Here is a 25,210-nt window from a genome sequence, read left to right on the forward strand (position 1 = left end):
TTCTTATCAGATCAGACTTCCTCATCATGCTTGCCCGTTTAACTTTTAATTCTGTTCGGTAGGAAAAAAACACTTTCTCGGGTATTAAAAGATTGTCTACAAGGAGAATAGACTATTTAGATGTTTTGTGTATCACCACCAACGACATGATTCTCGAAGATCTTCTCTAAGAAAGTTTACGTTTTGGATTTGTCGCCCCATAACACGCTGAGGTATAGAAATATTCTCCACATATCACAGTCGTTCCCATGAGGGTATCTAGGCCTTACCTAGCTTAGACTCCCACGATGCTCCCAACGACACGACAGCTCCAGAAAAGATCAAGGAAAAAGTATGTAACCGAGTCAAAAGCATGGACCGTATGGCTCATATTGAGCATAAATCATGGTTTCAAACGGCGTTGCAGACAGGCGCTACGAGTTTTAACGTACCAGTTCTGAAAGCGCCGCGCATCGATTCATGCTTCATAAGCTATCTTGAAAATTATCCAAATTAGTATTACGTTTTATATGGGAGGGAGGCGTCCCCTGGGAAAAAGATATTCACACATATGAAGAATAGAATCTGTGTGTTGAGAATATGATTGATACTTTATGAATTATAAACGGCAAGAAATATCACTTCACCTCTCTATAGTAGAAATGAGTTGAACCGAAAATCCTTGAAAAAATTACAATCCAATATGACCATTTTATCAGAGACGACGATTCGCGAATCCGGCGATAAGCAACGTAGAGTTTAACAGAAATAAGAGGTTGATTTAAACTTTGGTCTTATGCTTTGTGGATAGTCATTGCGAAGGAAAGTCGTGTCCTAAGCTGGCTGTGGTTTAATGTTAAGTCAGAGAGAGACTAGACCAGAGACTAGAGTTTTACGAGAGACTAGAAATAAGGAACTCGTGGGAGTAACACACTCTTATTTGAATCGGCCTGTAGCCAATGATAAATGGATGTAGGTCGTGCATCATTACTCTGGTGTTACTGCATAATTCGGAAGGTCAATAAAAATAATTTTCTTCTACTTCTGAAGGAAAACTTCTGATAAAGATAGTTGCAGTGCCTTTTTCGAATTACAAAGTTTGTGGCGAAAGCCTGTATACTTTGAGATTATATAGGAGCCGAGCCGGTGCCATCCGAGGCCTGATTGTACACAGTGGCCTTTTCAAAAAGAGAGTCATGCAACGGTTGTTAGTATCTCTAATTATTCGATTACTGAGTGCTAATACGCATGTTGTTGAAGAAGTATCCCTTAGAGTCCCGAACAAAAGAGGTGTGTAAATCTCATCAGTGCATTGTGCCATGCACGGGCGTTGTACAACGATATTGGCGGGCAGAATAATTACATTATTAACAGCTTTCGGATATCTGTCTTCCCCAAAGTCTAATAGGACATAAGAAGAGTTGGCCTTAGCCGCTGTGAGGTGCGCGTTCGGCGCATATCGCGTGAAACTTATGTATCGTGGAACGCTTCTACAGATTTTCAATTTAATCAAACACTCTCATTCCATAGGCGGGAATATCTGATGCACGCATCATCACCGGTGTCGCGTCTGAGGGCACGCAGCAGATGGCGGAAATCACCGTAGCACATTGTTGAGATTCCGTCGAGTGCTTCGTTAGTGCTGCTTATGTTACGAAGAGATCGATCGACGCCTTCGCGCGTCTCCGCCTTTAATTATGGAGCTATTGTGCCTTGCAATAGGTGGTCCTAATGGACAAAGAAGATGTTTTCGAGTTCTTATCAATACTGCGTAGCGTCTGTGTTATCGGTACCCTGGATCTTAGAGCAAAACTGTGCAGTGCGCCAGCCCAGAATCGAGGTTGCAGTGAGGCCTCAAGGAGTTACCGGAAACGCTTTTTCCGTCAACGCGCACTTTTGCGGGAAAATTACGATTCTGCCACCAGCTCTATCGACGGAGACCATTTTTCCTGGATTTGTTTCTAAGCAGGTGCAGACATCTCTGTGGACTATCCTCTAGGCGACATTTAAAAGTTATTCGTTTGCGCTGGTTAAAGTCGTGGTAAGTGTTAAGTAATTAAAAGTGTCATATTTCGCGTTGGCACGTGTGTATTGTGTAGGAAACTATCAGCGATTGCATTTTTCTACCGGTCGACTAGTTCACCTGTTATTAAAGTGAGAACGAATAGATCTCGAGCTGCCTATGACAGCAAGATGGTATCGACATCTGGGATCGTCAGGTACTAGTGTTTATTGCGATAGAATGGCCCGTTCGGTATGCAGGCCCCCTTAAATGTAGCGAGATGATCTGCGCCGGCTGTTTTCAATGCGTTGAACAATGTAGGATATAGACATGGTGGAGCAGAAGACGCAACTAATAGGTTTCGCCCCAACAGAGGTTACTATCATACATGTGGCCAAAAAAATTCGCCTGTTGATATCCAGAGAAATAAGAATTCGTGAAGTGAAAAGCTCGGTACTTTTTCTCGTTACCGCACCAGGCTATCTCATCACCCTTAACGATAGCCCCATCGCTGTCCTTCAACTTGTACTTCATAATGTATAGAATCGATTTGACAGCGAAGTATACTTATACGCTAGAGTAGCATTCGTTGACTTTCAGGAAGTCGGCGTTGTACAAAAAACTGAATTGACATCTTGTGCCATGATTTATGCTGCGGCCCCTTTTTATAGCCGTTTGGGGGAGCAATGCTTGTATGTTGGATAGGCGCTGTCGGCATACACTTACTGGTTAGGCTTAGGGAATCTTTTTGAGCATTGATAGTCTACCATGCATGGAGGGTTAACTGTGCCGAACAGGCCGTGAATTATACTAGGCTTTAGTACTAATACATGACGTTCTGGATCCTCCGCTGGACTCTGGATTTTCATCTGCATAAATTTGTCGTATGTTTGTAGCTGGGGCTTTGTTCGTCGAATATTTGGACATGCGGGAGTCTTCTGTCCTTTGATTGCTAGGTAGGCGATGACATTGTCAAATTTCCGCATGTTCTGATTTATGTAAAGGTCTTTACAGTTGGAACACTCTTCCGATCGTGTCTGACCGATCCTCAAGCCGTTGACCCCCCCGGAAAGGTAGCGAACGGTATGCGGCCATTGCTTATGTCACGTCATAAATAACTACAGTGAAGCACTGGCCAAAGTGCGACTGTGCGCCGTCGCGTCTTGTCCCTCAGAATTCTGCATTGTATAGTGGGCCGGCTATAAATGTTGAGGAGATGCTACACCGCCTTCCCCATAAGAACTCGGTAATCATCATTGGCTATTACATTAGAGAGGTTTTATATGTCTTTAAAGGACTGATTGAAGCCGTTCACATTAGTGGCATATGCTAGTTATAGCTACCGCTCCTGCAAAGTCGAAGGCGATGTACCTGTGGTAGACACCGGTGCGTACAGACGTACACACATAGTATGTTGCAGTTAAAATGAGAGAGATGAAATAATTTTTTTCTGAGAGGGAGAGTTTGGGAGGAAATTTGATAAACAGAAAAGGATAACGGCAAATCTGACGAATGACGAACAAGGGCACTAGGAAAAGCGGCGCCTTAGCATTGCTACGCATGTAATTAGGCTTTTTAAGCATTGTGATGCGCTCGATGTGACACTAATTTGTCGGATATAGTATAAGCGATGTGGGCAAACAGTTCACGAAGGTCAACACAGAACCAAACGTTGCCCTCTGCGAGTATTTTACACATTTTCCGCACTGCTCGTCCCAAGGCGGAACGATACCGACCGTAGGAAAATCAGTCTAACCCTTTCTTGCCAGATGGATTCCCCACTTTATTAGCCCTCACTCAGTTCAAGAATATGGATCATACATATCGAAACGGTGCATATTTCTAACAACTATTTCACAAACCAAGCAAATCAGCCGCATATTTATCTATCGAAGAAAAAACCGACTTTTTGTAAAAAAAAGTATTGCAAAATATAAGAATATGAACCGCGAAGATCTATTATGACGCATCTAGGTGAAAATCATAATTCGTAAATTCGGAAAGGGTGAGGCGTTAAAAATGACTTGTCATCGCCCATTTTGTAGTGGGTAGAGAACCAACGCCTCTAGCAACATAAATTTTTCACTAAATCCGGACCGTTATCGAGAAAATCGTCAAGAAACGTCAAGTTACTGAGAAAGTTACAAGAAACTGAATTCTCTTTCATCATAACAGGAAGTTCCTCTCGAAAAAAAAGTATTCACTAAGCAAACAGTATGGACTAGATATGCCGAAATGATTCATATGGCATCAATCATTTCGTTACTCCTCTTCCTTTGCGAAAGAAAGTACTCGCATTCTATAAAGAAGTTAACTGAGATGAACAATATTTCATGAACTATAAACCACCTCGGTGACAATCATTACTTTAATATTAAATAATAAAAATATGGGAAACTGGATACCATCCTTTGAATGTTATATTGCGCCCATCTTGTAGAGTCTGGGCAAAAAACAACTTCCCGCATCAATAACACGTTCTTAACGGTTGTCATTGTTGTTGTTAACTGCAAAAACGATTAATGGGTTCAGATGATCATTATACTTTACGGAAAGAAACCCATTCCTCGTACGGATTTTCTCAAGAAAGTTTCGCGATCCACCATAAATCAGTCCAATCCGATCGGTCTTAAATGGTCGATTTGAGTCAAATAGGCGCACAAACCAATACGCGAACACAGAGTATTAGTAGAAGACTGAAAGCGATTTGTGGGCTTTATCTCAAGACGGTTCTCCTATAGAGCTAATCCTGAGCAAACTTTTCGACGCGGCAAAAATTACCGCCTGAGAAAAAGTTCATTTGTACATTTGATGGTATATATACCCGGACCATGCTTATGGCCGCTTCATAAGCGTTAGTGTGGCGTTCTTTTCAAACGTGGAAAATCAGAATGATGAACTTGCTGCTATCGGCTTACGCTTACCCCGCCAACCAAATTAAGACTGGTTACTATAAGATAATGTAAACTGGGGGAAAGAATTTGTCCAGTCGACCACGTCTTCCGTGCAGATTTTTCTCTATGTGAAACTCTATCGATTTGGAAAAATACAGCCCATACTAAAGGATCGTTTTGGGTCCGATACTCAAACAAATGAGATACTAGGTCAATATATACGACTGAGCAATCTCGAAAACAGCTTGAGGAATGATCACGTTTTTCCGATCTACGCACTGAGACAACACAATGACGGAAGGATCACGCTGGAAGAATGGAGTGTTTTAGAAGTTATGACAGTGCAGCTTCTGACCGTTCTTGAACACAAACAACAACAGTATGGCAATTAGCACAGCGGCTGTTGTCGAACTTACTAATTTTTCCCCTATCATACCTACGTTCAAATCAGTTCTAGAGAGAAGCACCAAAAGAAAGGTTGTATCTAGAAACGTAGGCAGCACCGTTGCACATCACTGGAATAAAAATCAGTCGGAAAGGACAGCTATCTCGCTGATCCTTAAACGTTAGAAGTTTGCCCCACAACAAGCAAAATACGTCTAAAAAGGTACTCACAAAAGCAATGACCGAAACGCTACTTCTCTCATTGGAAGGGGCTGTTTCAAGGACAAATTAGGGAGAACTTGAAAATAAGTCCGTGCATTTCAAGTAGTGAGGAACCCATGATAGGCACTTTTTCCTGTAGTTAACAAGGAATTTCTACTCCGAATAAAATTGGGCCCCTAGAACGTACACTGAGAGAAAGAACCCCAAAAACTTCTTGGTTCCAACATACACATCAAGAGTTCTATTCCAGCTAAATCTTAGGGCTCAAGCTTGCTATCAATGTTAGCCGCGCGTACGGGCCGGGTCTTTTTGTTTGGGTTTGAAATGTAGTGACCTTCAGCTCTCTTTCATCTCTTTAATCGTAGACATTCAAGGTACACTGTCAACCTAACTATTATACAAAGTTCGTTAATAATTAAACAAAACTCATTGTAGGCCACTATTGTGGCTAGTTATCAACGACGCTCAAAAAGTATTCATTGTGCTTAAAGATTATAATATCGCAAAATGAGGATGAAATCAGTGGGTCAGGACATTATATGGTTCTTTTTGTTGCACCATCATATACTATAGCGATTCAGTACCTTTAATTACATCTACAGAACATTTACTTTTGCATGTTAGTAGATAACCAAATAATAAAAGTGTTTAGCACATTTTACTGTTCTTAGCGTCAGCTATAGAAACAGTAGATATCATGCTACTGTTGTCGAGATCATTCGGATCTACATTATTTTCACGCGATTCTGAACCGGCTGCGCTTATATTAAACCTGAATTACCGTCATTTACAGATATATGTGCATACACACGTGGCTCGTAGAATCCGCAAAGCTGTTTGACTTATGCCCTTTTGGTTCCTCTGTTCAGGCACAACCCTGTATCTACATCAGGTTTTCCAAGAACGCACCTGGTACCAAATCTCTATTCCCTTCTGCAAAACCATCGTAAAATTAAATTTTCTCGTACTCATATTTCTGCCCATCATGATGAATCTAAACCGAAGAATCTGTCTAGTTATTTCTAGAACTGTTTATCCATTGCCCATAAAGCTGTCCGCGAGATTTCTTTTCCCGGAACTTCTCTTCATGATTCCAATCACGTGTATTCATATACCTTTAACAAATATCCACTACAGACCTTCTGAATGGAATAACGTGGATCCATATGTCATATAGGGATCTGATGTCAGATTTGAGCTTTTCTTCCGTGTCTATCTTTTTTATTGACAACATTTCTTTTAATTATCTTTCGCGCATGTTTTCTGATGTTACAGTGGCTTGAAGCAAAAAGCAGAAGCCACGTCTAGTTCGATGGCTGAGCAAGACAAGGAAAGGGGTGAAAAACAGGACTCGAATAGTGACCAAAGAGGTGCCCAGGCTATCAGCAGTGAGGAAAATACTCGACCTGCAATGGTGTGCACTGGAACTGGTGGGCAGGAGAACACACCTGGTACCGGACGAACACCCTCTGCGCCATTAAATTTAACCAGCAGCCCACGGTCCGAAATTCCCCGATGGGTGGTTGAAGAAATTGAGGTAAAGACAGACACAGATCGACCACTCGAGCGAAATTGCTGCTATTAGATTTACGATTGCTTACCTGTGCAGAAAAAGAAAATTAGGGAAATAGTTGCACCTTTGCTGTTAGGATGTAGAGAAGACTACATAGTTGGTATTCAACAAAATGTCAAAGTAATAGGCAGAATGATAATAAAATAAACAAGGCGATAAGCACGATCCTTAGCCTTAAGGGCAAACTTTGCACAGCCTTCCATCCGCATTGTTTAAAGTTTACCTCTGGCACTAGATTAAGCTTACACCTTTGTCGATACCTTATGCTCTTTTAGGAATTGTTTCTGGAATTATCTGGACACATACAGATATTTTTGGCCTGTGTTAAAAGGGCCTTTCCTAATGGTGATATCTAATCAGTATAAGCTCTCTTCACCCCGATGACAGCTTTAATTTCGGGTCTAGGCAGCTCATTCGTTCCTAATGATATTATTGCAACTCTACTAACGCTTATTTGAAACCACTAGTGGACGGATCGGCGTTGTCATGCCAAGGGACCTTCACTCCATAACACTCGTAGCAGGCCCAAACCTAGGCTATATCTATTCTGAAATATGTTCAACGCCTCGAGCAGCCAATCCTGCATTTGCTGGTACATCGTTCTGTTAAAAGACGTGTGGCCTTTCTTTCAACACTTGCCCTATTCATGGTCGCACAACACTTTATTGAACACAGGTCTGGTGACAGCTCGTCTGATTTATAGAACGTATTACATATACGTGTAATCCTCCTAAATAATCAGTAATGTCGCATCCGTACTCATAGTAAAAGATTTTCGCACACAACCTAACCGAAATAAGACGATCGGCGGAAGTGTCTTTTCGCATGGTGTCGATCAGCAGTGATTCAGTTGCAGATTTTATTTTTAGCTCAACCGAAACCTCAAACCTGCCTTTAATGTAGTCATAAGCGCATTTGCGAGGTCGTACGCTGTTGATTTGGGACAACCGAAGATCATCTTGGTAGCATTTGCTGCCTATGAACAGATTTAATAATAGCTGCTCTTCACGCAGATTCTAAAAACGAAATACTATTTTTTGCAGTAGCTGCCAGAGTGGCGCCGTAGGGAGCGGGGTGCCTGCCACCCATGCAAAGTCAGTTTTTGTTAGTCTGTCTGTTAGTTTGCATGGACGTATCTCTCTAACGAGCTCTACAGAACTTACGAAGTCTGTGTACGTCCTTCTTGTGACAAGCTTTTGTCTAATAGTACCGATTTTAGATGAGTCCGTTCGTAAAGCTGCACGCGATCAACATTTAAGCCTACCACCATGTACTTTTGGCTGCATGGAAAGGTTTATGATGCACTTTATACTATACGGTGCAAAAAAATTCAAAAGACAGTGTGATCTTGATGAAACTTGTCTTTGCACAACCAATGATATCGTGATGGTAGCGGCTGAATTCTGATACTATTGTTTTCGACGTTTTCCATTCTCTCTTTTTTAGGGTTAATAACAATTGATTTTTTAAAATGTCTCAGGGGCTATCTTTCATGACATTTTTTCGTGTTACTAAAAGTTCTCATCATCTGATCCCGCATTTCTCAAGAACCATCTGTTATAGGGTCCCACGACTACAGTGGACCACGATGTCTTCACAAATACCAGTCAGTTCGATGCTATCAAGCACTGTGCAATTTAATTTAATAGTCATTCACTCCGGGAAGAACATCTGCACACTACACACCTATTGGTCCTAATCCTTACGTCGTGTCGTTTTTTATGTCTGTGGAAATTTTTCCTGGCTATAACTTGGAAGCCCAAACGTTTGTCCTGCCCTACTAATTGAAATAGTTGAAATTTTAATTATGATTGAATAACACGTCAGGTGGAAAACTGCATAGTAATCTAAATTTCTTTGGCGTGATTTTGCAAAGGGCTACTACAAACAATACAACCAAAATATCCCTATATGTTCCCATACAGTCAGAATGTCACAGTCACAGTGGGCATGGGTAACCGTCTCTCTCGCGATTACCTACAGTAGATCAATATACTTTTACAAAACCAACCAATTGTTTGACGTTATCAAGCACTACATAATATAATTTAATAGATAATTACTACAAACAACGTAATTTACATCGTCGGGTTATTTGACATATCACCTAGTAGTGCCGGTGTTTCAGACATTTTGCTCGCAGAAACACACATACCTCGCAAATTCTATTCTGGAGCGATGTCTCTGCTACCCAGGCCAGCGTAAACCGTTTTAGGACATTTTAGGTGCATCGTCTATGTCCTTACGCATTTGTTTATAGCGATTTAAAACTAGAGTTGTTTTAAAAATTAAGGCTTTTTCAATTGTTCCGCATCAGCACAAAAAATGTAGTTCTGTTCCAGTGAAGTAGCTGCGACGCTAATAACGCGTCGTGATTACTTAAAGTTGCGTCACGTAGAACGTGCCTTAAAAGAAAGTAAAATACGTATTGATAATGCAGTAAGAATTTATGGAGTACGTAAACGATTAGAGTTTGTTACAGATTCCGTTTTTGAAGGTCATTGTCGTGAAGGGTTCTATTTATCAGCTTTACATTAGATGAACAGTATCGTGTTGACGTTGTTTTTATTGAGAATTGACGTATTACAATTCAGATATCCTAATTCGATCACAATTTATATATTTTGGACATCTCAGATGCCTCGCTTCTTTTGTGTATCAGGTAACCTGAGCATTAGTATGCAGATCCAAAACGGGGTCCGTATTTGATCTGTCACTTGGTGTTCTCTGATTTCTAAGATGACTTGACTGTGTAACTACTTCTAACTTAAGTACACGTAACTTCCTACTTCATATCGCATCTTCGAGCTGGTGCCCTTTGTGTTGTAAAGGATCGCAACTGCCGATAGCATGAATCTCTAATCTTATAGTGACATCAAAAAACATTAGCAAAATCTAGATAACGTTATTCGTTCTTTGTGCATTTTAGTTGTTCGAACAGTTGATTCGCGACTACCAAAAGGTTCACGGAAAGGTGGTTGACATGTTTGAGACGTGAAGGCCTTACGAGAAGCTGATGGACCAAAAGGACATCAAACAACTTTCAACAACAAGGAACGCATATGAATTTTGACATTAAGTTGCCTGTCTGCTAGCCTGGAACAGCCATTGAGCGTATCGATTTAGTACAGCAGCATCAGAAAAACAATGCACATAAGTAAGGTCGTACCGCGTTGCGCCAAAAAAACCCAACAGGGTTAACCTGTTTCATATATATATATATATATATATATATATATATATATTTGTTTTTCTATAACCAAGAATATTCTGTTCAGTGACGACTAAAAGAGGTTATCAAGTTAAACATTTTTACTTGCCAGTGAGAGTAAATCTGCTTATTCATTTTTGAACGATTGTCGCCGTCGTCGTCGTCTGCATCGAGCATGTTATACCTGCTAACGATAAAGTCTGGACCTGTTTATAACTTATCATTGTATTTTGTAAATATGCGATGTTGTCAAAGTGCGCTTGCCTATTTCGTCTCAATTCACAGCCAGAGTGTATTGACAATATATACGATGTCCTATCCCAACGGTTAAGGACGACTGATTTTGCTGAGTAATGCTCTTTGGTCCGATATGCGGGAGTATATTCAGGTCAGCACCCTGCCATGACCTATACGATAACAAGGAAAATGTGTAGGAGAGGGGAAATTCTTACGGTCAGTCCTTATGACACACGTACACAAATGATCATCGCGCGTTGTTTCGGAGTAGCCGTGAGACAAATATATTAACGGTGATCCTTTCGGGCGGAACGTATGGACGTCCTATCTACGTTATAGGCACCAAGAAGGAGAACCAATTATTTTTTTCTTTATTATTATTAAAAAAAGAACGATTACGTTCTGCTTTATTACTCTTTGTTTTAGAAATATTTACAGGCGAAGGCGTACTCAAGGCGTAACTCAAGGGTTCCTCAATTGGCGAGTGAATAGCAAGTTAGCTTCGTTTCAATGTCTCTGCGCTTAAGCCATTTATACTGAAGTTAATTATTATCATGAAACAACGTTTTATTATAAGTTAGAAAATGCTAGTTATAACTTGCGAAAACAATCGAGATGAATAGCTAGGTTCATTGAAGTTGACAAGCTTTTGATTCTGTACGTCTGATGACGGTGCTGATCGAGGGATCCCAACACACGATATCGTTCGTTTAAGTAGAAGTAGGCGTCTCCACATGCCGCAAGGAATAACTTGATGAGGGACATGAAAAGATTCAGTTTGAAGGACCAAATCCTTACGAAGTCACAACGGACATTGCAACAGAGTTATAATGCCAGAATGCTCGAAAAGAAAGAAAGAATCAAAATGAATAATGGTAATAATAATTTAGAGCCAATGGAACGCTCGGAACACTGCCTCCCCACTCTGGAGATGTACGGTATCTAGAAGAAGTGAGCTTCAGATACTGAAATACTAATAGGTGTAAACCAGTGTAAAAAATCTGCATATACCCACCTTGTCCTATTTCTGTTTGTCCTTTTTTCCTATACCTTTTCTCACTGTTCGGTCATTTAACACGTATAGTCTTATTCATATTTTCTAATTGTTCGTCTTACGCTTCTCTATAATATTGCCTCAAGTTTTTAAGTTCTCCTCTTACAAGCCTTTTGACTTTCGCACGATCACAATTCGCCATAGCCTTTGCAGAGGTCATTCTCAAACGAGGCATCTGATATTTGCATTACAGTAACAGGCCATTTTTTTTAGAAAAGGGAACATTTCCCGACAGTAATTAGTATTTACTGTTGATTCTTATGAATGTAATGGTTGTATTAATTAATAATGTCAGCTCTGCATCGTTCTAGTGTTTATACTGTACTGGTAGAGGTATGAATACCTCCAGATCACAAATCCGCTCACGCATAGCACAGTGTCTCCATTTCTCGGCAGTAATGAGTAAAAATTCTTGATAAATAGAAGCACCGCAGAAGAGAGAACGCGTTTACATCTGATATTAGATGCTCCAGGGAAAACGTTCGAGCCATCTAACAAACAGCGTATCCGTTGCTAGCAATTGAATATACATGATGTTGACCAATAATTTTCCAGCTCCTACTACTCGACCTAAACCCTTGTAGTAAACTATGATCCCTTTTGTTGGCATATGTTGCTTCTCGTCGTGGAGGAAACGAGTACATCTCATTAAGACTGCTCAACAAAACAACAGTAGTAATAAATAACAGCTTGAATATGTGCTATCAGAGTGTTATTTTTTTTTCTATCGTTACTCTAGTAGATCACTCTCACTAGTCTGAAATAAAATTTCTATAGAATTTTGTAGATCTATTGTATGATGGATGGCTAGTGTCATTACGGTGATGTGTCTTTCGTACGAACAGGAAACTACAAGCATTGTTTCAGATTAGTCTTCTTTCCGAGTCAATTTCTGGTTTCTAATTCGACAGTATTTCAAAGAGAGGATCTTTTCCGATAGCTTTCAGCAAGCGACAATTGTGGACCCTTTCGTTGCGATACGTCAAGCAAGGCTCGCTCGATCTAAACTAGCTCAAAGAAGTATCACCCTATATAGACTGTAGTTATGATTTAGTCTTTGCAAAGATACATTTAGCGTCTGACCTCTTTCCTACCAATCGAAACAGACGTATGTTCAAATACAGGCCGACGGTCATTTTCCTTTCGAACGTATCCGGGCTCTAGTAGAAGAATCCTAAATCATCTAAATTCTTAGGTATCGGCGCAGTAAACGATGATCCACTATAACAAAAGCATTGATCAGCATCGTTTACTTCATAATGGCACCAAGGCAAAGTCAGATGAGCGTTGAACATGTTGACGTTTCCAGTTTCGATGGGTTCGATTATGTCGACGCTGACGAACGGCTCGCCAAATTCGAAAGTCAATGCGCACTTGAAAGGTAAGTGTGCGTTACGATATTTAGAAACTTAGGCGTATAGTTAAGAAAGCCCGTATAAGGCAAAAGCTATTTGCTCGCACTTAATCACGCGACCGACATCTATTTCATAAGAAACAACAAGAATAAAACAATTCGGTGTCTTCGTAGAAAATGTATTGATATACTAAAGTGTATAAGAAACATGTTAGTAGCGGTAAACTGTCTCTTCTTGCAAACTCGATATATGTTCAACATAGTTCGTGCTACGTCGAAATGCCACTCCTAGAAACCCCTCGATAGCGATGTATATTGTATGATTTGTTTATTTTCACAAATGCTCTTATTGCTATTGATAGCACTGAAACGTCCCATTTTTTTTAATCTTTCGATACAAAGCCGTTCAAGTGATAACTATTACATTGTACAACTGTCAAACAGATCAAACCTTATGGCTATTTATACACCCATTACACTGAGACAGATACGCACCCTTTATCGCTGTCGTCCGATCTGAGGCTAGAGGACGTGACTGATCTCCTGGAACAATTCTGCTCCGCAACTAACATCCCGACCTTTTCGTTCAGGCTGTGATCATTTAGTTGTAAACAAATGCCATCTTCTATAGCCTCACCAATGACCTCTTCAAATGATGTTTGTTCCACGCTATGGGCATGTAGTCGTGAGTTGAAATTATTTTCGCTGGGATTAAGGTCTTCCAAAAATTTATCTCAAGCCATTTAGGCGTTTAATAATAGACGAGTACTGATGACCTACTTAGACAATATTTGTTAAATTTAATTGAACGCATATGTAAATAGAATAGAACTAGGACAAAAAGCAAATGATGTCCGGAAGGCATGTTGATCCAACGAAGCCTATACAAAACTTTTTTCGTACTATTTATTTTTGGACGTTTGGGTGCTCGTTGCAGAACACTGAACTTTTACACGTTTGGATATGTTGTGGCGGTAATAAGGGATGTTATGCGGGTGTTTTCCCCACCACCATCACGGGTTGCTTAGGGCTGAGGCGTTAGCTGTTGCGTCGATGTCTCCGAACATCCCTTTAGCTTTTGTCTGTGTATACGCTTAACTGAACGTTTCGCTTCTATTAGTCTAACTCATCTCAATGGTGTTCGAATGGCTATTATAAAATAATTGCAAGAGTAAAGACAAAGTAAAGGGAATTAAGTCAATGCGCATATATCTATCACAAAAATTGAAGTAGTAGAAGAAGAAGAAGAGCGAGCAATTGAGACTACTGCTAGTCGCTTTCGACCATAGTTCTGTTTTGGTCGGCAAAATAATTAGCGTCCGAATCGTCCTCGTTAATCCGTCTCCCTTCTGGCCTCGCGTGGGTGATCAACAATACAACGCCGTAGGTTATCATGGTCGTTAGTAGAGCAAATACGCCGACGGCAACCGCAAACGCTTGAAATTGTTTGTTCCAAAAATGCTCTCTATTTTCCTGTCTGGCATCCGCAGGACCTTCCGCGTCCTCCTGGAAATTGGAAATCTCAGAAAGTAATACGTGTGTTTGAATTTTCGTGTCGCCACTGAAAGAAGCAAAATAATTAGTAAATAACAAAGCTAGAAAAACACACACGCGGTTCCCGAAGTAGTGCTGGCCGGTTAAAAAGATAAGGAGAAAGCAACATAAAACACTATATATAATATGGTATGATAGCCTTTTATTGAAGCCGAGTGATGCTACTACTAATGAATCTTCTCGAGCCTGTAGGGAGACGGTACAGTAGACACATCAAAAGTTTCAGTGGCTATTGATTTTGTGTCGCTTTCATAATTTTCGCTCTCTCAGTGCCGCCTACGCTGAAATCGGAACCAGAGATGGCCAGCTGGTCATGCCGCCTCTGGCAATCGCAGGTAGTTACTTGCGATCTATATTCTACCTAATCTATTGTAGTCTGCTCGGGCCTATTCTATTAAATGTCTTGGGTAGCAGGTCTGTCCCAGAAGCACCGCTCAAAATGGTCCGCTCGACTTTCATTCGGGGAAAGTCTGTGCGGAAGACGGACGCGACCAGAGCAGCTGTTCATTCGGATGTTTATATAAGTATAGGCTTATGTTAGGGATCAGGTGTAGTGCGAATCCAATATCAGATTAAGTTAATGAGATAAATGCTCCGTGGAGGCAGGACTGTCGGAACTCTGTGACGAGAAAAAAAGTGAAATACCTAGAGTATACCTGCAATGACGTAACGGAATCGGTGATGCAAAATCTCAAATAAGTCGCAATAAAGAAACTGCGTCACATTTGGACCATGCCTTTTCGTTTGTTGAGTGCGGCCTATATCAAGCATTTGATTCACTGGGGGGTGTCTGTTCGAACATGGGGTCCGATTTTAAAATCGCCTTAGTGAGTTTTTTACGAGATTTCCTACTTTCCAACAGAGATGTGTGTTAATGAGAATACTGTGGGAGCTCATCGTTTCAGCAATATTTCGAAAAATTTTCACAAAACAGCGCTTAATTATTTACATATAGCGTACATGTTAATTTGGTTAATCGTAACCCGACAGCAGCAATTTCTATTTCATCTTTCATGTTTGTAAATAATGCCGCGTTACTATTTAGAAACACGAAGCGCGGTATCGTCCACGCTGATCCATCATCACCAGCACGAAAGTTGCCACTCGTGAACAAGCGAGTGGAACTTGTGTTGCGAAAAAAAGCTATTCAATGCTATCTCTGTTATAAATATAATGACCTTTTTTATACCGCTAAATTATAGTGTATTTAATAGTAATGCAGGCGCGGGGCAAAATCCGCTGGGTCTTCTTGTATATTTTATAACAATGCACCAGAGATGCATTTCAGTCACTTGTCATCGCTTCTTCGCTATATATAGCCTGATAAAGAGGCGCACATGGCTATCCCCGTCTATATCTATCTCCGTCTCTAAGTATACGGTTGGTAAAAACATTGATATATCAAGGAAGTTAAAGGCTTTCCAAATTTAGTAAAGTTATGAGTACTTCAACACATTTTCTCCTGTGACATGGTCCAAGTATTGCGCCAGTAATGCCATCTGGTACGATGATGGCTAGGTGCTAGGAAGTCTAGGCCACCTCATATTCGTACATAGGGTCTGTATTGGCTATAGAAAACCCTAGAAGAGTATCATGAAAAGCCAAATCGAAGTCCACCTTAAATTGTGACGTCTCAATAGCCTCTACCAAGTCAACGATGCGTTGGCCTCAGTAGCTGACGATAGCTTAATTTGTGACAGGAAACGGAGTCATGAACATAGATCGGAATAGATTTGGAGCCTGTCAAAACATTATTACTATTATCTTAATGCTACGTTGTATGTTCCTCAGTGTTCCAGTGAAAAATGATTGTTTGCTTTTGCGTGAACGTCCTATTTTCATACTAGTGCCGTTGAAGAAGGACATACCGGGTGCTTTCTATACCAGACACGATGACAGAGCGCATACGGCGATTATGAATTCTATCATCGAATAGTAGCACCTGTATTGTAGAACTTAATCAAAAGATACCGTTGTGGGGGCGAAAGCTTTGCGGGATCACCGTATTCAGCATACGGTCAAGTTCCGTTTTTTTAAAAAATCAAAAAGTTATGATGAGCATAATGTTTATCCTATTCAGAAAGGGATTGAACGCCACAAAAAGGAAATAATCCCACAGCCCTGTTGACAACCATTGCAGTTCCTGAAGGTGAAGTGAGATATACATACACGTGATAACTAGGTAATAAATACATATATATAAACAAGAGTTTCGATATGGACACTATCGCTGAAAACGGCTGTCGAAGTCATTGGCTGTCAATGGATAAATAAACAAATGATACAGCTACAGAATTGACAGCAGGAGTACAGGAAGGTGCTGTTAATCGTTTAGCTAGTTGATCTAGACCATCCAGCATTTGCTTCTATTTTTGATAGCTCCTATCTTCGAAGATTGTCTTCAAGCATTAATAACCAGCATCATACTTCACGCATGGCCGATAGTGACTATCGTTATAGCATGTTTCATCTTAGCTTAACCCAAAGATCGCTTCCATTGCTATTTCCACTTTCTGCTGTTCAGCAAATTCCCAACTGTAATGAGGATAAAAAGAGGAGTCTGTGGATTATCAAAATTGACGGAAAGATCGTTGCCAGCAGTTATATTGTCAATGAACGAACGAACGAACGAACGACATCCTGCTTAAGTTGGCGAAATCGATATTGAAACGGAGACGGCGCATGTGCGCCGGCATAAATCGAAGACTGGGCGCAGTTGTCGCATGTTCGTTCCCTCTTTTAAATGATGGCCGCGAAGGAAACATTTCGTTTGCAATATCGGCTGCACAGTCCCATATTTACGGTCCTATCTGAAAGGTCGTAATACGTGTACCTTGATGTGTACCATCAGAAACACCTTCCCGATGATGTGAACGCTGTTTGATCAGTAACTGTCTCTACTAGAAAATAGTCGTACCACTATGAACTGTTGCACTTAGACCGGACTTAATCCAGTTACGGTTTCCGTATGAAATTGAACGTCATCCCCGGTCTACAACGTTTATTGCCTTAGGTAGACTGTTGCCGAAAAAGAAAAACGAATATATCTAATATTACGTATAGTAAATGATATTACGTTCTAGATACAGAGCTCTACCAGTCAGGTGTGAGCTAACTGTGTGTGGGTAAGCTGATTCATCACGATGAAACAGTGCCCTTTTGTCAATACTACTAATGTTATTTATGGAATCAGTTCACGCGGATCCGATTGCTCAACTGCATAGATACTTTTCCGTTAAGCGTCACAGTTCGGCTAGCATCACATTGCAAGTTGTAGTATACCTCATCAACTAGTGCTTATATTGTAACTTACAACACTGCCGGCAGGAAGTGATCGCTAAGACATTTTATATATTTCTAGGATTCTGCTAGTGAGTGACCGTAGATGGTCCTATTCGTTACCGCCAACATAGGACAAGCCTGCGCTCGTTGCCAGTGTGACTGGATACGCCAACTGATTTCGGTTGTTCACAGTCGTTCTCAAAACGAACGCATGGTAAACGAGACATTTCTCTGACTATAATACATTGCCTTGATACGTACTCTGAATATATAGCAAATGAAAGAGCATTTGATATTACTACGTACGTACGGGCGGTCTCAGCAAGTTATTTGAAGCTATTTTTTCGCTACAATATATCTAACTAATTCATTTAGATAGACACTCTCGGTAAATGTTTAGCACAGTCTAACAGGGCCCTAACCTTACGCCGGTCGCTTCCTAAGCTCTGATCGAAACTAGACATCGAGGGATAATTGCTATACCAGAGACCCACAGTTCTCATCAGTCCAACCATAGGACAGGCTTAGATTATGATAGGCCGAAGTCCTTTTTGCTAGAGTTGAATAACTACGATTACCACAGGAACAAAACGTTGTGAGTGAATGAAGTGAAATGTCAAGGCCTATATCATCAGCAAAGCAGAACTTTTCCTTAGCTAACGTGAGACGTAAAGGCAACGATACTGAAGCAGTTGCTTCTGTAAATTTCAGGCTAGCTGGATGCAAAATCGTACCTATTATTGCGGATGACAAGTTAAATGTGACGCGAGATCGCCGTTACAAGGCTTTTATTCATTTGTCAAATTCATTTGTGTTAACCAGAAACAGGCCTTCAAAGTACCGCTGCGCTAATGCGGTGTTGTCTAAAGGGAAGTAGTCCTCTAAGTATCTAGACCAAATACAAACAAGCTGGTGGCAAAGAGCTAAGCTATTGTCTACGACAAAATCTATTTATTAACTATTCCAAATTACCTAGCAGACTCATCTCTTACCGTCTGTTGGACTCGGGAATACATATCTGCTCAGCAAATTAACACCTTTCAACGGAAAGCTACAGGGATACGTTACGCGCGGAGGCTATGAACGAAATGTACAACGTCTCGGTACACTTATTTCAGTACACTTTCTGAGTCGAACACAATAGAGGTACCGTTTTCAGTGGATCATTATTAAGAGAACCCCTACACATTGTTAGTTCCTCCGCTTACTCTGATGCTTAGACATGTGTTCCTTCCAGCTCAGCAGAGTTCCGCGGCATTTGTATGCACACCCTTTTATGTTCAACTAGAAATCAACTGAGCATGTGCAGTGCGCCTTCGTTTTTGACTAGATCCCTATTCTAGTACCGTACGACCCCTCTTGCCTTGATATCCGTCAGCAACGTTTGCACTACACAAATCGTCACGGTTACAAGCGCTCTCTAAATTTGGATCATGGTTCCCTCACTGCACACGGCTTTAAGCGATACGGCATCAGCTGAGCACAGGACACAGAAGCATCAGTTGTCATCTTTCGGTCGTGCAAAAATATGACGGCATTAGGTAGCCATTAGTTAAGGCGCTTCCATTTTCCTATATGGCTGTTAGTCTACTGCGAAATGAATCGATAACTCTTCCCGGCTGTCATGGCAAAAAACATGTCTGCGGCACGCAATCGATAGCCCACTTCGAAAGCACATCGCACAGCGTTACTTCTGACTCGCGCAATTGGCCCGTTGGCCGCGCCGATCGCGGCTGTTCCGTCGCGGTACTGGCAAGAGCGAGTCTTGCCGCGCGAGGATATTGAGATGACGCCCTGGTATTGATCTGATGCCGATGATGATGATGATGATGACGATGATGATGATGGCGGTAGTTAGGATAATTTGTAGCAGGCGATGTTTTAGGCGAATATGGTGTCAGCGGTAACGATGCTAGCTGTAACGTATTGTGACTGGGACGACCTGCGTCCGAAGACGGCGGCGTCTACCAAGTGGCAGGAGCGTCGGAGATGTCAGATCGACAACTATGGACAATCCGTGGACTGGCGTGTGTCATCGATCGAACTGTGGTAGAGAAGGGAAGCGCTCTTCCTGCACGCTCCCGTCCACGCGGTTCGGGGGAAAGGAAGAAAGCTGCGCGGTGATGCGTTTAACGTCTGCACGCTACAACAACAACAGTAATAATAATATGTCCATAAAATCGTGCGTGATTGTCACTGACAATCATTGCTGCTAGATGTGTTTGGGTTATCTTCCGAGAAGAACATTTTTCATTACGAGAAAAAACATGCGAACAAAATGCAAAAATTCCAAACAATGTCTACTCTCCGAAGGAACGTATTGTCACTAATCTCACGCGTAAACCTCATATACGAACGGAATTCGACCTTTAAATGAGGGTGACAGTGTGTTATATGGAGACTGGCTTGCCAATTACCACAATTGCAGCAACTGTTGTTTTTTCTTTCTTAAAATTGCACGGACGTGTAATATAGTTGATCGTCAGACTTGATTCTGACAGGCTCTATTGTTTTATATATGTATATATGTCGATGACTAACATCTCCGGCGCTTCAAAATAACACTTAGACAGTCAATAAGTTTATATTGGCCGCTGGATCAGAAAAGAGGAGTAATACTATAACTGGAATAGTAATATCGCCTGAACAACGTATGAATCACAGAAGAATCTCTTTTTTATGTTTATATTTAATCAATTCCAGTTACTAAAATGTGGTGTTAACAAGATTAACTGGGGATGTTGTTTACTAAAGCGCTTCACGCAAGATCACCTAACATATTTCTCGTCTGATCACAGATCTTGTGTTGAGAAAAATCCTACCTCTTGTTGTCAAAGCTGGCTTGCGCTGCTGAGCCAGCTGCTGTGGACAAACGACCCAAACAGTTTTCTATTCTCTACAAGCCTGCGACTTGCCGCCTGGACTAGTGGAGTCGTGGACTGCAACGTTACCCTATCTAATATTTTAATATAGCAATAAATTATTGCAGGAAAAGCAGCTAGATCAAGCCGAAGGGGCAGGGCAATTTTTCACTTCCTCGAGTAGTTACCATAGCCATAATCTCAACTAATCCTGCGAACCGTTTTCCTTTTTCCGACAGCTCGTAGAAATCTATTGACCAACGTTCTATTGACGCAACGTCAGTGTTTATCTGTTTCGTGACGGAAAGCACCTAATCGAACTATTGGCTTCGGTAACTTTAACGATATTAGAGAAAGGTGTTCTGTCTATAGGAAAAGCGGTCACAAATAAAATACTTAGTAATTTAATCGTAAATACGGCCCACTTAGAAGTGACTGATTGGGCAGGTCCGACGTGTGTATGAACAAACGCGGAACAAAGGTAACAATTAGCATAGTAATGACAATATAATATTGATGTACGACCTAATTGTCACCACGCATATCAATGCCTATACGTATATAAACATGTATATATAAACTGATTATTTTACTAACACATAGCTATTGAACAGACAGGAGAGTGTAATATACTAGAAGCCAACCGAGCAGATCGATGGTTAGAAGTAACAACAGTTAACCAAAAACTGACATCCATCACAAAATAACAGATCGACGCGATCCAACAGACAGAAACTGCCTTTGGCTCAGGGTAGCTGAAAATCGCTCGGCCACTCTCCATAGACGCGCCCACGTTAGCCGTAGTAGTCAATGGCATAGCGGCCAGCATCGACGACTAACGATTCCGTAGAAGTTCCCGTGGCAACTCCGATAAATTAAGCAGCTCCGACGGCATTGAAAGAACTCGTCAGCCGGGATCGAATCGAGAATTATGGATAGATAGAGTGGGTTCGACAGATATGAAATACTGCAACAAATCAATAGCATTCACCATCTTTGCGAGTGCTCATTGAGATGCCGCCTGAATCATTGTTCAGCCAAGAGCTGCGATTGTTAACAACAGGAATGAACGCCCACAGAGATGCTGCGATCTTCAGAATTCCACCAGTAAACTGAAGCACTACCGACAGAAACTATCCATTCTGTAGAACTTGGCAAAGGTTCCATATAACTTTGTGAGATGTGTTAACACGGCCTCCGCGATAAAGTAGCTGGCCAATCACCGTTATTGTCGTGTTGTTAGGCTTTTGCGTCCTTCGCACTTTGCCTTACCATTCAACAACCTAATGGAGATCATCAGCACTTAACAATTTGATGAGTTCTAGTCTAATGGCGTAATTTGTCAAATAAGTTTTTGTTTACAAGTCCCTTTAGTGATTCATACTATCGTATAGATACTCGGACAATGTTCGAGCCAGACTAACGTGCATCGGTCAGAGTAATCATTCGTTTCTTATTTATGTCTACTCCTCACATACGTGTCACGACATTGTGTAAATATAATACATGTACATGTAAAATGGGCTAAAAGACCAAGGGAAGTCTCGCAGCGTAGGCCTAAGAGGCTTTATCAATAGATTAGTCTAATTACCTAGGACAGCCGTATCGTGACACGCTACTGACGACCAGGGACTACTGATGCAATCTTGAAACAAAAGATCCCTATAAACAGAGAAGATGCAAAATTTATATTTGCACATGATTGCTGTAAATACAGAATGCTCTATCGAAGGAAATGGTTTTAGGTAGCAGTCGAAATCTCGCGATTAATTTTGTCAAATAACTCTACATGTTCCTGTACCTGAATTAAGCCTCTAGGCCAAAAAAGGATCGAAAACGATGGCAACAACTGCAAGCGCTGAAAATAACGTCTCATAACTGTTTTTTAAAGAAAATAGCCACCTACATTCCCGTACACACCGTCCTACCACTGTAAAAATGCGATTCATAATTCAGCGGCATAATTCCCTCACAAAATCAGTATACAAATACTACCACTACTACTACTACTACTAGTAATTTATACTTTAGTGTTTTTATTAACACCTAAAGAGCAATAGAAGGCACAGCCTCGTCAATCGATCTAGCCATTACTTAAGGCATATACTAGCGACTTATTAATTACACGCAACTCTTGCGCCCTGAGAAAGTTGGTAATGACCGAAGAAAATATTAAAACCTCATAATTAAAACATTTTCACCCACTTTGCTCCTGATAACATACCAGGAACAGAGTCAATGTGTCGTTCCAAGCCGACGGCAATAGCCTAATACTACTAAAACCATATAAGTGCACTATAAGAAGGTGCAACGATTAAATGTTTTACGTCCACTGCTATTGCGGTTAAGTATTGCTTCAGATAATTGGCTCTCATCGCGAAATGAGGTTTGTACGAGAGTAAGCGCTAGCATCAATCGTCCGTTACTAAACGAGGGTAATGTTACTTTTACCACTAGGCTCAAATGTTTAACGCGTGTTCCAGCGTTCTCGATTAGTCCCAACCTTCGCGACAATCCATCTCCGCTTAGGTTTCGTTTTTCATTTTCTTAGAACCTTAAACACTGCACCTGGCATAAGACACTTCATTTCTGGGACCTTCGTATCACTGAGCGCATGAATAAGAATCCCGATAATCTGGCCGAAAAATCCACCGATATCGGACTGGCCAGTTTCGAAATAGTTCGTGTTACTTGAATCAATTAGTGAAGATAATTATTAGATATAATCGGATCTCGCGGACTCATTTATTGTTGTCGTCATTATATATATATATATATATATATATATATATAGCGTTATATTAATTTATTGTTATTCAATGACCATAGCATGGAGTATAATCAGGAGTTTTAGCATGGCCTAATGCTAATATCGAATGGTTTTGATTAACTAATTTATTGTTGATTAATTACGCCTTGTTCTTTCTGAGCCTCCGACAGCTCCGTATGAGTTTAAGATAACGACAAGGTCCTAGCTTTAAGGTCACTGTCATTTCGCCATGCAGTACCTAAGATAATTACAATGATGAACGACAATAGGCATCAGATTTGTAGATTGCTATCGGTGCATATACCTTATATGCTTAATGTGTTTGAGCGTACTCGGCTGAAAGTTTGCTTCTAGCTTAAAGGTACGTGTTCGAACCCGGGTATGGGCATACGTCGTTTCACGTTCGGAGCCAGCCGTTTGTCTGATAGAATTCCTAACGGCGATACATAACATAACACTTTAAAATAGGCAGACAGCAACAAAGAAATCGGGAAGAAGGAGAGAAACTACATCGAAAAGAATAACCATAGGGTTCAGAGGTATGTATTGTTATGTTCGTTAGATTTAGAGATCAGCTGTGTCTGATTCGTTTGATAGATACAGTCGAAAGTTTTCATTCGATAATGCGTATGTCTAAACCAACGGGGTTAAGTCTTCGCATCCAGTGGCCTACGAAAACACTCATCCAGTCATAGCTAACATATATCAACTTAATCATCTAACATCCACCGTCCGCTAGTATCCTTAACCTAAGTAAAAGAAAAAAGAAAATAACTATTACTAGCTCTTTTCATTCTACTGTGAGAAACCAGTTGTAGCGAAACAGAACACATTCAATACTAGTAGCGCTAGAGAGATTAAATTTGACTGTCGGAGGAAGAACCTAAGTTACCAGTCGACTGGAAGGGGGCGTCCCTTTATGTACCCTTTATTTACAGGGCATTAGCTGGTTACGTTGATGCAGTCGTTGTTCAATCCTGAAAGTAACTTTACCGGACGCAGTAAGGTGTGGCCTGAATTATCGCTTGACGATTTTCTATCTTTTTGCTGTCAAACTATCTGCTAACTTGATTTGTCAGCCTAGGTTACAAAAAACAGAAAGAAGAATATCACTGCACCTGGTTCCTATGAGAAAATTCACTCTGGGTAACATGAGCTCAATTGGCTTGATCGTTACATAGGCATTAATAAACGTTATTTTTCTCACTATTGTAAGCATATAACTGATGATGGGTGAATGAACTTCCAAAATTATTATCTAGTGAAAGAAGTTTCACTTGGCATATTTTTAACTATAGTTAACTTGCATGGTTTAGCACAAGTTACGCTACTTGCTTTCTGTGAGTTTGAGGCCGACCCGATCAGGGTATTTTATTAACAAAAGATACCGTTCAAGCATGTGCAATCGTTAGGAGAGGCCCTAGCAATAGTAAGGTTTACGAAAAACGGCTTATTTTCCCTTTTAGAGCTTCTCTTGTTACTTATTGGGTTCGCTACGAACCACATTTAGGTCATATTTCATATTGTTTATATATTAACACGAATGAGTAAAAACATGTAAATTGTTATTCTTCTCGTTTGAATAAGTAAATTCACTCGGATGAGTCGGATGAATCATACTTTTTTTTTATCTGCAAAATCTGCGCGTAGGGCCGTTGGAGATTCCTGATTTATTGGTGTCGCATTGTGTAAAATGTAGTTTGGCGTCCTGGAACGAAAGCTAGTCGTTCGAGACCGGCCGTAAGCAAAAAGTAAATGTCCCGTTCTTGAAATGAATACAATTTCTGCGTCCATCTAAAACCAAATTCTCCTCAAGAACGGGACATTTACTGC

The 25,210-nt window shown here is 40.8% G+C and overlaps 1 protein-coding gene and 1 long non-coding RNA gene across 3 annotated transcripts in view; one reads left to right on the forward strand and one right to left on the reverse strand.

The window, feature by feature from the left end:
• The window catches only part of LOC111251450 (uncharacterized), a 35,919-nt gene extending 23,659 nt beyond the window's left edge, over positions 1 to 12,260 (forward strand). Inside the window, exons 10-11 of the mRNA XM_022808028.2 lie at positions 6,757 to 7,018; positions 9,984 to 12,260. Of these exons, the coding sequence (XP_022663763.2) occupies positions 6,757 to 7,018; positions 9,984 to 10,052 (331 nt within the window). The 3' untranslated portion in view covers positions 10,053 to 12,260. The remainder of the gene's footprint in view (positions 1 to 6,756; positions 7,019 to 9,983) is intronic.
• LOC147758388 (uncharacterized) lies at positions 10,888 to 20,140 on the reverse strand. 2 transcript variants are annotated; one of them, XR_015326077.1, is made up of 3 exons: positions 18,739 to 19,777; positions 13,406 to 14,416; positions 10,888 to 12,929 (listed from the first exon to the last, which is right to left on the reverse strand). It is a non-coding gene; the product is annotated as an uncharacterized LOC147758388 (long non-coding RNA). The 2 variants fall into 2 exon arrangements; XR_015326075.1 differs by lacking the exon at positions 10,888 to 12,929 and having other exon boundaries at positions 13,065 to 14,416; positions 18,739 to 20,140.
• Positions 20,141 to 25,210: the final 5,070 nt, after the last annotated feature.

Source organism: Varroa destructor, unplaced genomic scaffold, assembly GCF_002443255.2.
Source record: "Varroa destructor unplaced genomic scaffold, Vdes_3.0 BEIS01000001.1, whole genome shotgun sequence".
NCBI classification, from domain to species: Eukaryota; Metazoa; Arthropoda; class Arachnida; order Mesostigmata; family Varroidae; genus Varroa; species Varroa destructor.